At 45.8% G+C, this 15,246-nt stretch overlaps 1 protein-coding gene across 1 annotated transcript in view; it reads right to left on the bottom strand.

The window, feature by feature from the left end:
• Positions 1-15,246, bottom strand: part of ftz-f1 (ftz transcription factor 1) — a 350,881-nt gene that overhangs the window by 5,663 nt on the left and 329,972 nt on the right. Inside the window, exons 5-6 of the mRNA XM_065451197.1 lie at positions 9,762-10,020; positions 4,280-4,380 (exon numbers count right to left, since the gene is read on the bottom strand). Of these exons, the coding sequence (XP_065307269.1) occupies positions 4,280-4,380; positions 9,762-10,020 (360 nt within the window). The remainder of the gene's footprint in view (positions 1-4,279; positions 4,381-9,761; positions 10,021-15,246) is intronic.

Raw genomic sequence — 15,246 nt, 5'->3', positions numbered from 1 at the left:
TACTAATGTGCCCTCGATTGTAACATGCAGCTGATATTCAAAGCCACAAATGAAAAATGCAATGGACTTCTTTGTTCACTGACCAGTTTTTCATAGTAATAAAGTAAAGGCAATTTGTTCTCACTTTGAAAATGAAAATTTATTGCATCTGAGCTACAGTGGACTGGGAATCACTCATTGTCAGTGTCAGAGGCCTCCTTATCACTCTAGACAACCCAGATCATCTGAACTTCAGATCTGCCTGCGGCATTCGAGATACCACATTTCTTGAATGTATTGCAGAGCCCAATTAACTTAGAGGGCACAAAGCTAACACAGTTCCCACAGCTGCAGCGGTGTGTCTATTAGATTACAGAGAGAGAGAGAGAGAGAATAATACAGAAAAAGGCAGGGAGGTTAACCAGAGGTAGTTCCGGTTGGCTACCCTGCACGGGGGGAAGGGTTAAGGGGGATAAAAAGAGAAAGAGAGTGGAAGGGGGAGATAGAGAGCAAGAGAGACGAGCACGAACAAAGCGCATACACTATAGAGTGGTAGGGGGCGGCGTTCTTAAAGTCTATCGTGAAGCCCCATAGACCGCAGGAACCTTAATAACGCGAGTAAGGCCTTCAATGCTGATGTTCTTTCGGAGCACTGACCAAAAGCTTTGAGTTCTGACAGTGGACAATTGTCCAACTGGTCCAGTAGTCTGCACATCACTTGTCCTTGTGCACTATATGACAGGCAGAAACAGATAATATGTGCGAGCGTCTCATCGCTGTTGCATGTGTTGCATGTGGGGCTGTTGGCCATTCCAATAAGGAAAGCATACGAGTTCGTAAAGGCAATGCCTAGCCACAGACGGTACAGCATGGTCTGTTCACGTCATGGTCACCCAGGCGGGAGATGCATCCGTATGTCCGGAGACAACGAACACAAACGACACATGATGAAAACATTTGAGTCTCACAGGGGCAAAGTACAATCATGGGACATCAATCGCAGCCCAGTTGCAACGTCTGTTGCAACTGGGCTCGTTAACTTTCATGCACAGATCGGGGGTTTCGTCAGCATGGTCATTCCCGCTGATGTTACAATGTCCTGGAAGCCATTGAAAGATTATATTGTGTCCCTTGTCATGGCTGTGATGGTATATTTATTGAATTTCTGAGGCCAGTTGTTCATTGCGTATGTGGGGCATTGGGCTTTGTATGCACTGAAGGGCTGCTTTGGAGTCACTAAAGACTGTCCATTGTTGCAGTGGTTCCTGCTTAATGAAATCAAGTGCAGCACGGAGTGGCGCGAGTTCTGCGCCCGTCGATGTGGTCACACATGAGGTTTTTCATTTGATTTCTTCAGATTTTGACGGGATGATGACTGCAGCAGCAGAGCTGTTGAGTTTTACCGAATCATCTGTGTAGACATGTTGCCGGAATCTGTGCACGTTGTGAATGTGTTTCAAAGTTGCTTGTTTCAAAGATTGCAACGGCGCTTCAGCTTTGTTTCTGATGCCTGGAATTGACAACTGCACTTGCGGCCAGTGCAGACACCACAATGGGTCTGATAATCGTGTAGCAGGCGTAAATTGTGTTGGTAAGTAGAACTGATGTCTTACAATAGTTTTGGCAAAAATTGAATGCGGCCTTTTTGCTGGCAAGCAAGCAAGATGGTGGGAGGGAATCCGAGTCAGGTGTTGGATGTGTGCTCTCAGGACATCTGTATCAATGTGGACTGTCAAAGGAGCGTCTCTGGCAATGGCACTGTAGCAATCGATGATGTAGTTTTCGGGAGACTGAGACAAGTCCTGGGTGCTTGGGCTTGCGCACTCTGGAGTTTGGGGATATTTGTAGTGCAAGTATTTCTTAGTACAGGTAAGCTGTATCGCAGGAAGCCCAAGAACAGTGCTTTATATAGTTGCAACATTGATGGTACTGTGTTGCGCCCCAGGACTTCCCGCTGAGAAACACAAGAAGGTCCACGTTGGCGGCCAAACGCTTTGTCATGTACGGGACATGAGGGCTCCAAAACACGCCAAGAAATCGGTGCGTTCGTCGATGTCGTATAGTTTGGTCATTAATCCGCAAAGGATACGGGGCCATAGCTTTGCGAGCAAAAGCAAAGAGTGCGCATTTCTCAGCTGAAAGCTTGAGGCCTTGCCTTCTTAGGTATGTTGACACAGCCATTGAAGCTTTCTGAAGCCGTGCGCGAACTTGTACACGTGCCATGCCTGAAGCCCATATGCAAATGTCGTCTGCACATACAGAGAGCTGAACGGTTTGCGGTAACGAATCAGCGAGGCCAAAGAGCACCAGGTTGAAAATGGTAGGGTTGAGTACTCCTCCTTACAGTACACCACGACTGGTATAGCTAGATGACGTTTGTCCATCTTCAGTCAAAATAAAGAAAGATCCTCCATTCAAATAGTTGCGTACCCAGCGAAAGGTGTGTCCACCAATCTCTACAGCTTCTAAGGAGTCCAGAATTGCATGATGGTCTACATTGTCACACACACCTTTAACATTAAGGAATAGGGCCGCAGTGATTCGTTTCAGATGTTTCTGGTGTTGTACATACGTCACAAGGTCGATAATGCCATCTTTTGACGAGCGTCCATGTCGAAAGCCAGCCATTACCTCTGGATAGACGTAAAATTCGAAGTGCCATTCTAACCATGTAAGGATCATTCTCTACATTACCTTGCCGACACAGCTGGCCAGGGCTATTAGACGGTAAGATGGCAATTCCAATGGAGATTTGCCCGCCTTGAGTCATGGAACAAGGTGACTGGATTTCCACATGGTGGGGACCAGGCCGTCACGCCATGATGCATTGTATAGGCCAGGAAGTGCATATGTGGCCTCTTGACCAAAATTTGCAAGCGCAAAGTATGTGATGCCATCGGGTCCTGGTAACGAAGATCGCCTGCACCCAGCAAGTGCAGCCTCCAGTTTTTCGATGGAGAAAGGAGCGTCCATACGAGGATCTCGGGAGCAAGGGGAGACAATAGGAATAGGTGCGCAAGGTGAATACGTGAACGCCGGACCCATGATCCTTGCGCAGTAATCTTCGGCAATGTCGACTTCTCGGCGTCCTTGATAGAGGGCTAGAGATTTAAATGGACGGCGCTGTTGAGGAGCTGTTCGAAGTCCGTGAATTGTTCTCCAGACAACCGACAGAGGTTTATGCGGATCGAGAGACTCGCAGAAGGATTTCCAGCATTGATTTTGCAGTACAGCAAGGCGATGCTGAATATTCTCTTGAATGGGTCTGGCCTCTCTAAGGTCGTAGACCGATTTAGTCCGTCTGTACCGTCGCTCCGCTCACCGGCGGACTGCATGGAGGCTCTATATTTCCGCATCAAAATCTGTGTACGGTATTTCTCCAATGGCTGAAATGAACGCATAGCATCCTGCATAGCCTTGGCGATCTCAAATTCTAGTGTGGATGAAACGCCTTTGTGGTATGCGCCTTCTCTAAGTGATTTAAACACGGGCCAATCTATTGTTTGTTTAAAATTTGACAGAACAGATTTGGTAAGGCATTGTATCTTCAGGTAGGTAGGAATGTGGTCCCTTTCGTGGGTTTCTATATCTGCGAACCAATGGACACAGCAAGTGAGGCATTGTGAAACAAAATCTAAGTAAACAACTACTGTATGTCCGGCCGCACTGAAATGTGGGACTGCCATCATTTAGACAGCAAAGTTCATGGTCACAAGCAAAGGACACGAGGTTTTTCCTTTGAAATTTACCTTGTTGCTTCCCCAAAGTGAATGATGTGCGTTGAAGTCCCCAACAACAATCCATGGACCAGGAAACGCATCTATAATGTCACAGTCTCTGTCTATCGAAATGACTTGATGGAGAAAGGTAAGCGCCCACTAAATTAGATTACAGTAATTTTAAAATCCCAATGGCGATAGCTTGTCCCTATTGCAGTTTTGGTTTTGTACTTGAACATAGTGTGCACATCACTTGTGATATATTTTTCCGGGGGAAAAAAAAATTCACATTAGAATTGAGTAAGTATGGCATATAAGGGACTGCAATTTATGACATATACCAGCTTGCTTGTGTGGTTCTCTGCAGAGCTAATTTACAAGATCACATATAAATTACCACTACAAAGAAGTGAAACACTTCACACACTGCAATCACATTTCACAGCGGTTACATAAAGAAAAATGCAGGGGCACATAATGGCATCTCAATTGCTTTTAGTCCCTTTCCTTCAGAGCAGCAATTTCCTGAAATGAATGTGAAAAGAAAGCGATGCCATATGAAACCTCAACAATGTACGTACGGTGATCTGAGGGTAGTTGTTGAGACAGTACTCGAGGTGGACCTGCTTGGTCCGTTCCTGGGCTTCATGCACCAGTCGCACGTTGCTCAAAGTCCGCACGTCTGCGCCCGCCACACCAGCACACACAAACAGGAAGACAGCAGTGGGTCCCACCAGGAAAGGAAATGCAGTGCCACACCTTTAGAACTCTTCAACAGACACCAACACATACGGGGTCTGGAGAGACTGCAAAAGGCTGGTCCCACTAGCAAATAAATTCCTTACGCCAGAAGGTCCAGCAAAAGCTTTAAACTTGCAGCAGTGCAGGAATGTTCCTTGCAGGGGATTTACGGTCAAAACTTAAGCAGAAAGGTGATCCTTATGAGATTTTTAAAGAATTCTACTTGATTTTCTTGTATTATGGTTTTTTAATGAAATGGGAGGAAAAAAATGACACATTCCTTTTCCAGAACTGTGTCCACGTAATGAGTCCATTTAGCATACATAAGCACACACAGCTGACAGAGGAACTACTATACTGATGTCATAGTCTGACAACATTTAACTGAGAGAGATAATGTGCACTACAGCTGCAGAAACCTAACCTAACCCAACACGAGTCCACTCATGCTGCCAAACCCTTTTTAATGATGGCTGTGCATGCACACAGCAATGGCTCTTTACTCATGCCTCGATAAAGCACAAGCTCCCTTGAGCTTTATGTAATATTGGAATATTTATGTACTGTACTAATTGTAGAAGTGCTGCTTTTTACCTACCCTGTAACAGCCAATAAGCCAACAAACAGTATGAGTAAATAACCATTCCATGGTTCATGCCAAATGCCTTGCTTAACAATACAATGTTAGGCATTTAAGATGTAAGTAGTACTAATGAACCAGTAGCATACACAAGCTATTTTGGTGTGCTAGAAGTTCTTGCATGCAGATGCACAGGGTGTGAGTCACAGAAGCACAGACCAGTGCAAAATAATGGACAAAGTAACTGTGTTGAGAAAATATCAAAACTATGTGAACACTTTTAGCCATCTGCATGGAGAATATTATGAAGGTTGGGAACATTCATGCTTAAAAAAGGCAACAGCTTGGCAAAGCGTGAAACATCACTGTGCAGTGCTGACAGTAAAAACAAATCTATTCAGAGTAATGTGTTCTGTATTAAAAAAAAAAAAAAAACGCCTTAAACTGAAACTTGGGTTAGCATAAAGACATGGCATAAAAAGCAGGAGGTTGTGAAACACTTTTAAAGAAAGCACTATAAAGGGCAGTGACTGAGGGAATGGCACCAGCCTCATGCTTTTCCCTCTATGACCGATTTTCTATGTATACAAAAATTCTACAAAAAAGGTTCCAGCCAAACGAAGTGTTCTTTTTTTTAACTTTCTATTAAAGTGCTGAGTTGTGTGCCGCGTAAGCAAGTATGCTGAAGACTGTCTATAAAAAGCTTGCACAAATGAACTACTATAAGTCAATCACGCAAGTGTAGTAATGGTACAAAACTATGCATTTCTTGTAATCGAATTTCTGTTTTGGCTCTTCGTCATCACTAGCATCAAGTGTTGATTTTTAACAGGTTTTCCTCCAATAGATATTTCACATTAACACTAAATATACAGTCGTACAAGCACTGTTTAAATAGTTATTTTCTCAATTGCTATATCAAAGAAAAATCGGGCAAGGCTCAAGCAAGTTGCCTTCACGAAATGAGTCGACATATAATAACAACTCTAGCTTCACACAGAAAATGTGACTAAGCAAAACCTGCATCTATATACACTGAAGCTATGTAAGCCTCACACTCACACATTGCCTTGAAGCTTCCTGAACTAATGTATAAGAGCAAAGATTTTGCATAAGGTTTCCTGGGGCTCCTTTAAGGCCAGCGACCCCTCTCCACAAGGTTCACATTTTACAAATGGGCTTCCAAAAATAAGATTGTTCATAGTTCCACCAAGAGACTGCAACAAGCATGACTCATCTACAGGAAGAACCACACAACTGTGTATAATGCAGGCCTAAACTTCTTTAGTTTTTGGTGGGTGAGAAGAATAACAGGATCTAAGGGGCTCAATTTCCTGTAGTCAATAACCAAAAAAAAAATCTAGTTTAAAAAAAAGAGTGGATAAAGAATTGCATAAGGAAGATCCCTTTTCCCTGGGTTTCTATACATGGAAATTTGTCTACAAACCCAGACAGAGTGGTAATGGCTCCCACTGGTAACTATAATACTTATAATGCTACCATCACGCTGACATAGGCTGGATGCTACAAAAGCTTCAGTATAGATTTTTAAAGTAATATCTTCCTCCACTAAGGCAGATCATTCTGAGCTCTCAGTTGCTGGATGAAAGATCGACCACCAAGCAACACCTTTGGTCACAAGTCAACAAAACCACCTTTCCGATGGCTCACCTCCAAGCACACATTTGGCAACTTGAGGTTGACACACTGCATGGCAAAAATGCATCAGTGTTTGCCAATAAAAAGAATCAGTGGATACTAGTGTTTCTAGTTAACACAACTGTTAGAAGGATGGATGGATGGATGCATGTCAGAGTGGATGAATGCAAGCAACAGTAATACCACAGAGCAACTATGTGCTCACGAACAGGGCCTAACATGTACTAAATGTTTTTTGGAATGCAAAGATTAAGCTTGACCCACTTCTTTTGCTCACAAAGCAGTGAAGTATATTAACTCATACAACTAAATCTAACCATTAAAAATGACAACCCACTGATTAATGAGCAAGGGAGTCAAAACAGCCGACATCACTACTCGAACTTCCAGATGTTCTTCGCTTAGCAAACAAATGAAATGTTTGCTGCACTGCCTTAAGCTACAAAATCTGGCAAAGAACACTGCTATACAAGCCATTCGAGATGTACTTGAACAAAAATTTGAGATGCACAGTTATGGATGCTGAGCTAAAGATGAATGAATGAATGAATGAATGAATGAATGAATGAATGAATGAATGAATGAAAACCAAATCTAGACACGGTACTTGAGAATCCATACATTGGTTAATTAGAAAAGGCTGCCTGTTTGTACCTTTGGTCAGCTGGCTTCGTCATCTAGCAAGAGGGAAGTAAGAAAGGGCCTTGGAGACTTAGGAGCCCCAGTTGCAAGCAAAATTCAGGAACTGCAAAGTCTTGCAACAACCAAATACAGAAACCATGCCCCAAAGCAAATAAGTATTGCAGCAGCAAGGCAAGCAAGAAGGGATAAAAAATTACAAAAAAATGAAGAAGATATAGAAACTACTCATTGCGTATACTCGGTTATTGCCTACATGTTACTAGGATAACACACACATACCTTAACATGAGTAGCTAAATGCAAACTCTACAATTATACCTGCTTTTACTTAATAAATAAAAAGGCCCACACTATAGTTCCAGGTCTGTACAAATACAGCAGTAGTAAAAGTTCACATTAATAGAGTGCACATTACTAAGAATAGTCTGAACATTTTTAATCACATTTTGGTAAGATCTAGGGGCAATGCACTGGCATTGCAAAATTAATCTGTAATTAATAATGGAAGATAATTTTGGCATCATTGCAGAATTGGAAAAAGAAATGGTGGGGGATACTGCAGACAGAAGTGGTACATTGTTGTTAGCTTACATGCAGCAGCAGCGAACTGAAGAGAATGGGCACTTGTCCAACAGAATGAAAGCATGTGACATGTGTCAATATTCTATGGAAGAATGTGCACTTCTTGTGGAGGCACAAGAGATTAGAGGATTCTGGAGGATTTGTGCTGAAGGATCTGGGACACAACAGCCAATGTGACATTTCGGCAGTGTGTTCTGAGGTTTGGGAAGCCACATTTAGAAATAAATTTCAATATCTGACCTTGTCTGAAGGTGACTATGCTTTTTCAGAGACCTACATTTACCTTCTGGAAGGAAGCTACATTTTTAAAGCACTTTTTGGGTGCCACATATAGTGAAAGACACGGTGGAATTTGTGCAAACCAGTTCTAAATGATCCAGCGTCAACAGCAGAGTTGAATGTAACACAGGACAATGGCAAGAAACCATGACATTTGCAGACAACTGATGACTTCATATTTCCAGATGGCTGCTCTGCGATCATCTCTCACAACACAGTAAGAGATTTGAGCTGCATTCTGACGATTGCTAAACTGCCAACTGACGGATCTATGAATCAGGAGCAGCAATGCACCACGAACATACATTTCCAGGTCCTTATTTAACCTGGTCATGTACGAGGATGTGCAATGGCCCCTAGCATAATCCAATCGAATTATTACATTTCATAATGTGAAACAATCTAATTTACAATTGGTCACAAGATGAACATGTTTACTTACAGTAAAAACAAAATAAACTGAACACTAATTAAGGAAGGAGATAGGTAGGTAGGTACGTGCACTTGTACCGACTTGCCCAAGTTGCTATGATAAGATGAACAGAAAATGCATGACAAATGGAGGATAGCCTGTAACATAGCTGAATGCTTTTAGAAGTGACAGATATACAAGTAATGCGAAGAGCAGACAACGTTCTGATTACCAAGAGAACCATTTTGAATACAAAGGCCCTCCTATTGAAACTTTAAAGTAAAGGTTTGATTTTTTTGACAGCTGCTATCCCCACTCTAACCTTGCCCTTGTACAATGTCAAGGCTAGTTTTGGTGGCATGAACTTAAAGGGACACTAAAAGCAAATACTAAGTCGACCTGGAATGTTTAAATACCTTTCCATAAATCTCACAATGCTTGTTTAGTGCCAAGAAAAGACTTAGTTTACAAGAAAATTGTATCTGAAGGGTCCGAATACCTTCTTTGAAATTCAAATCTCCCACCACCCAACTGGGGGAGTGGCGACGTTGCATACGCCATCACTGCCCTTTGCTGCCGTCGGTTCGGGCATCTCGCGACATCACATGCAAGTTGAATTCACTGCTACTTGCAGTTTGTGCGAGTGTCGCGAGCCAGCAAAACCAGCGCAGCACTACGCGATCAAGAAAATACTGAAACGCCAAAGCGTGGGCGACGCAGAGTCGAGTGAAAACAAAAGCTTTCAGCCTGCCGCGTCGTTATCAACAGTAATTTCAATGAGTTCTTTTTCTAAACATGATATGGAATTGGACAAGTAGCATTTTATTTCACCTAATACAATACGAGTATGTTTTTTGCAACAAGTAGTTGAGTACTAGTGACAGAATTTGACTGAGGAGTGCTTTCGTCATCGGGCAAGTGCTTGAATGTTCCGGGAGAGTTTCTAATCATGTCCTGCATTTACCTCAATTTCTCAATTATTACGGCTCTGTTCACAATAATATTGACGCCTTAGACATTCTTGAGCACAAATCTATCACTTTAGCTTGACTTAGTATTTGCCTTTAGTGTCCCTTTAAGTGCTTTCTCTCTTGAAGGAGCCACAGCAGAAAGCAGGAAGATGGACAGGCATGCACAGGACAGCAAAGCAGTCAAGGTGGCAGGGCACCTGGGTTGAGCAGGAGCAGGAACTTGAGGCAGACATAGTCGACGGGGTCAAAGCGCAGCTCCTGCAGCCGAGCGGCGAGTGCATGTAACTGGTCAGCCAGCGCAGGCAGCCCCAGCAGCGCCAGTGACACGAGCGAGAACTTCTGGCCATTAGGTAGGGTGGTGTCGTCTGGCAAGCCATTGTGCAGCCGCTGGTGCACGTGATCCAGGATTAGCATGTCACTCCATGACTGCTGCAGCAACTTCATTTGGTCATCCACCTGGATGAAGTGAAAAGCCAATGTATTAGTAAACGTCATAATAGAGGAGCTAGCAACCATAGACTGTTGCATACCGTGGTCACATTATAGCCCTCAACATAAAGAATGTAATAATGTGAGCATGCTTCCAAGCAAACATTTTTCAGGATCTTCCAGTGAGCAACAAGCAAGTTATATGAACAATAATAGCACCAATTAAATGAGGGAGAGCTCATGACATTGTCCAAACTTCATACTAGCAAACCAGCAACAATTATTTTTTTCAAGTACTCTAAAAGCCTGGTTTAGTAAGACAACTAGATGCAACTCTCCAAACTTTACACAGTGGAATGGCAAATCCTCCACTGCGCATTACAAAATATAATTGCAACTTTTGCACTTACCCCACGGAGTTTTAAAATATATTCTGGTCTGTCCAGAATGCATCTAATATTAGGGAGCTTTAGGTTTTGCACACCCAGAGTTAGGGAATGCAAACCACCAGTGATACAAAAGAATGCAAAAGGAGAAAAAAAAAAGTTGTGTGTGGGTCTTTGGGTACACAAAAGATGCTTGGGTGCACTATTTCTAAAACTCCCTATTGCGCATTTTGCTGCAACAGTGAGCATGTGAAAAGCTTATGAATGTTCCTTTCACTATGCTAGCTGCAATGTTGTTGGGAATATTTTAGACTACAAAAGGCTACCAAAACAATATTGTTGCGATGCTTCTTCACAAAGCATGAACTTTCACTGCCAGTTTAACTGCTACCAGAATGGTGGCTGATTATTTGCACTGCAATTGCTTCTCCTGCAACACCTTAATTCAAGAAAGTTACTTGCTCCAAATTCAAGCATCCATATATGCAAGAATTAGTAGTTTCTTGATGACTACAGAATCTTCAAGTTACACTGCTTGCAGTGTTGACCAAGAATGGCTTAGTATTTAGTATACTGACAGACAGAGAATGATTGCATTCATTACGTTTTCAGGACGCAATATTTTCAGCCAACACCGACGGCGTTACTAGGGCTAATGGTACGTCCACACTAGCGACAAAAACGCGCGCGACACAACGCGCGCGGCGAGCGGTGCTGTCGCGCGCGGCAAGATTCACGAAAAGCGGCAGCAACGCGCGGCAAACGCGCGAATGGGTGCGAGACCCATTTTTCGCGGCAGACGCGAAACGTCCACCAATCAGAAGCGAGCCGCTTTACGAGCCGCGCTGTTGTGGCGCCACCTGTCGCATAAGCAAAGAATCATAATCTATGGGCTCTGAGACTGAACAGTGACACGCGCGCCGTAAAATCTCAGAGGCCGTTTCCAGTCAAGGGGGCTGTTTTCGTTAAGCCTTACCACACCGCCACTGAGGCGTCGACGAAGAATTCGCCTCGCAATGGAGGCGTTTTTGGAAACCGTTCGCGGATATGCGTACCTCTATGATAAATCGAGCGTCGGACAAGGAGCTGCGCGCCAACCGCTGGCACATTATGGACAGCAGTTTGGCATGACAGGTGAGTAATTGGTGAAGGTGGGGAAGCAGAGTGCGCGCCTGGCCCTCAGTGTCCCTGTACCGCACTCAAAACTTTCTCGTCCGCTGTCTGGCACGTCGGCGTCGCACAAGTAAAGAACAAACAAGTATTATAGTGTTCACCAGTAGCTCCTCGTCCGTATCCGGCATGCCTGAGCGTGGCCGGCAGTGGCGCAAAAAAACACAGACACTTCCGATGGAGGACGAAATGGGCAGAACGAAGAGCGCGTTGTCGCGAGAAGTATCGAATGGAACGAGACAACGCGGGATTCCAAATGCGCAGCAAGGTCGCTCGTCATCGCCGTGCGGGTCACGCACAGACAGCTCAAGCACACACACACAAAAAAAACAGAGCAGGTATGACAGCTCAAGCACACACACAAAAAAAAACAGAGCAGGTATACCGTGGCGGCGGAGAATTAGCCGCCGGCCTTACGAACGCAATCACGACAACGGCGCGTCACCGAATGCCAATGGCCAAATTCCGTCATATCTGCACGCTCAGAGGCGCGCGCTGCCCCTGCCCAAGTCGACAGCCAGCGGAAAGAGTAGGGGAAGAACGCTTCACAATGGCGGTTGCTTCCATATTAATAATTATACGCCAAGACAAAGATGGCGCTTGCGCAAATGGCCGTGGATCGTGTCCAACTGCATTGTCCGAGCTGCAGGAAGAGAATTGGGCCGCCGCTCCGTGTGGAAACAAGTGCGCTTTTCTAGCCTGCCCACGGCAGAACGAGGGACAGGTTGAAGAACAAAAGAGCGCGCCAACAATGTGTCCGCCTTACGCCACCGGAGTCTTTTTAAAAGCTCAAATCCCGCTGCGCACGTCTCGGTGGAAACCAGTGGGCCGCAGCCCGCCTTCATTTGCCTATCGTTACAGCGGAAGTTCTTTAACTGCCTCATTTGACCGCTTTTCCTCGTTCCAAAAACCTTGTCGCCGTCCTGGCCGCGGTGACATCGCGCGCGCAGGACGCGACAATACGTCTTTGCATGCGTAATGCGAGAATAACACGGGGGACTATTTAGAACAGCTCTCCCCGCGTTGGAACACATGAATGACCAATTGAAAACAAGAGGAACAGTGGGTCGACATGCCGCGCGTGAGCTATTTGGGAGGGTTTGGAGAATCGATCACAACGGGGTGTGAGAAGTGGAACGCTAAGAGGTCGGCCTGAACAAATGTGTTCCACCTACAGGGGAGGGGGCTAAAACACAGTGGAATGATGTGGGCTGAACTGAGCAATAAAATTGCATACGCGCATGGGGCAACACTGCCGATTTTGTCCACATGATCTGTTCGAGCGAATTACAGGAAGGAAATCCCACGAAATAGGCAATCGCTTCACTTGAACCTCGATCGCGTGCGCTGCGCTCATATGCGACAAGTGCCACGACTACGTTCATCGCAGTGCGCGGCTACTGTCATTTCGGCTGCAGTCGAACACGGCCGGCCTCCGAAGCGGATCTGTGCGCTGCTCGCCCCCGTGGACCACCGGATATTCAAACGGGGTCGCCATGATGTATACGGCCCATTCGGTCGAACGCGAACGAGCCCTCCGCTGCAACGGGGCAGGAAGGTTGTAGCTACCTCGGTCAAAGCGGGTCGAAAACCACTCGGCGATACGTTTGCCTGACACACCTTTCGTCGCAAAGCCCTGAAGTTCTAACGGTTTTTTTTTTTTTTTCAATGCGTTTGAGACCTATGCGGTGTGAAAATGTGGCTGTAGGGAAGTGTGCCTATAGGAGTGCCACTCCTTTCGTTACAGGAAGCTGTGTAAAAAGCGCACTAACACGACTGTATTTTCTCATCAAGAAAGAAAAAAAAAAGGGGGGGGGGGAGAGCAGCCCGCGATGCCTCACAAAACTTAAGTAGAGAATTAACACGGTTGCGTGTTCTACGACAAAAGAAGCCCTCGTCTATTTTCCGGGCATTTGATTGTCGGAGAATGTGTGCGACTATTGCAAGGGCCGCAGAGGCGAGCGGCGATCATCGAACTACCTATAAAACGTTTGTACTAGCACCCTTGCTCCTCCTGACAAACGAAACACGTCCCGCAGCCGGAATCTGCCAACGTAATTACCACGTTTACCGGAGCCTTCGAAATTTGACGGTGTCGTTTAATGCAGTCACTATGCCGCAGTGGCGTCGGGATGCACAAGTGAAGGCAGACTTGAACCGAGCAGGCCGATGAGGCGCAGCGCTTCACAGCAAGCCCCGTCGCACACATCCGGCTGCCGTGCGGCTCCCGATGGTGGGGGCGCCAGCGAGGAGGAGAGGCTCTAGGAGAGGCCTGCCGGGAAGCGGCGAAAGTGGCGAGCGGCGCTCAATCAAACACGCACCGCCGGGCCTCGCAATGCAACGGGCGACAAAAGATGTAGGCCGGCTGTGAGTGACAGCCGCCGCTTCGACGCCGACAATGGCAGCGCGGGTGCCCGCCGCTGTAACCAGCGAAGTTTCGCTCGCCACGCGGCGGTACGACACGACCCCGCAGGCGCTGTCGGACCGTGGAATGAAACTCGAACGTGATGAAACTAAGTAGAACGCGTTGCAGTCACGTCGCCACGTTCGCCTGCAAGCACCGAACACTCTCGCGATTCCTCCGTTTCTCAGATACTGAAAAATCTGAGGGCCGCATGCGTTTTCACGGCCGGTTTGTGTGAGTGTGTGTGTGAGATAGAGAGTTAGAGAGAGAGGGGTGTGAGGGAGAGAGAGCTTTTCTCAGACCTAGCAATACCCCAATAATGCAAAAATGAAAGCTCAAAACTGGTCAAATGCCTGTAATCTCTTGAGATTCTACTATGGGGGCGAGCTCTATCACTGGAAAAGCTGGCGCCACCGTCGGCGTGACGTCGCATGAGGGATCACGTGGATACAGCGGCCGCGTCGGCTGCTTCGGAAGCGCCGAAGCGAGCTGAAACAAAGTCCCAGCTGCGCCGCGGTTCTGATTCAGTGGGGAGGATTTACCGCCTTGGGTGTCTGCTTGACAACATTTGAAAGCACTATAATAGGTAGTGGCTACCTTTGGAGGCGTTCAGCATGGTAAGCTACTGCTGAGTGCCGCAGTGCCGGACGTACGCAACGGAGCCCGGTGTCAGCCTTATACACACGTAGCCGCAGGACAAGAAGCTGCGTGAAGCTTGGCTGGCGAAACTTAGAACCGCCGCGAGGAACATTTCTGCTACGGCGCCGGGACTGCGCGATGTTCAGTGAGTAGCAGAAGACGCGCACTGACACGCTCACCCGCGCTCGCTGCCCGACTAATGTCATTATGGTTTTGTCTATGAACTTGACGATGCTATATACTGACAAGTTCACAATGGAAAGGGAGCACTAAGGAGCACATTAAAAAAAAGGCATGGCATATGGTCATGCTTGTGTTATGAATTAATGCACTGGATTACAAAAAAGAAGCAGTGGTACATCGCACGCTGAGACGATCGATAAATATACAGTACGACACAACTCTAGAAATAATATTGAAAGGTCCAAGAATTTAGAAGAAGAAACAAAAATTGAACCGTCGCGACGGCACATCACAGTCGCCGTAGGCGTCGATGTCTCTATAATGAAATCATTTTTGAACAGCTCTGATAGTGCCCATGCAACAACGGTTGCTTGTGTACTGTCAAATGGTCATGTTCTGTGGCCTAAAGCTCACGACACGGTGCAAAAATGCGCATACAGCGAAAGCAAAACATAGTGCGTGGACATGCAT

The sequence above is a fragment of the Dermacentor albipictus genome, chromosome 1 (genome assembly GCF_038994185.2).
Source record: "Dermacentor albipictus isolate Rhodes 1998 colony chromosome 1, USDA_Dalb.pri_finalv2, whole genome shotgun sequence".
Lineage (NCBI taxonomy): Eukaryota > Metazoa > Arthropoda > Arachnida > Ixodida > Ixodidae > Dermacentor > Dermacentor albipictus.
The sequence above is the reverse complement of the archived record's forward strand: the minus strand, read 5'-3'. Positions and strand labels throughout refer to the sequence as shown.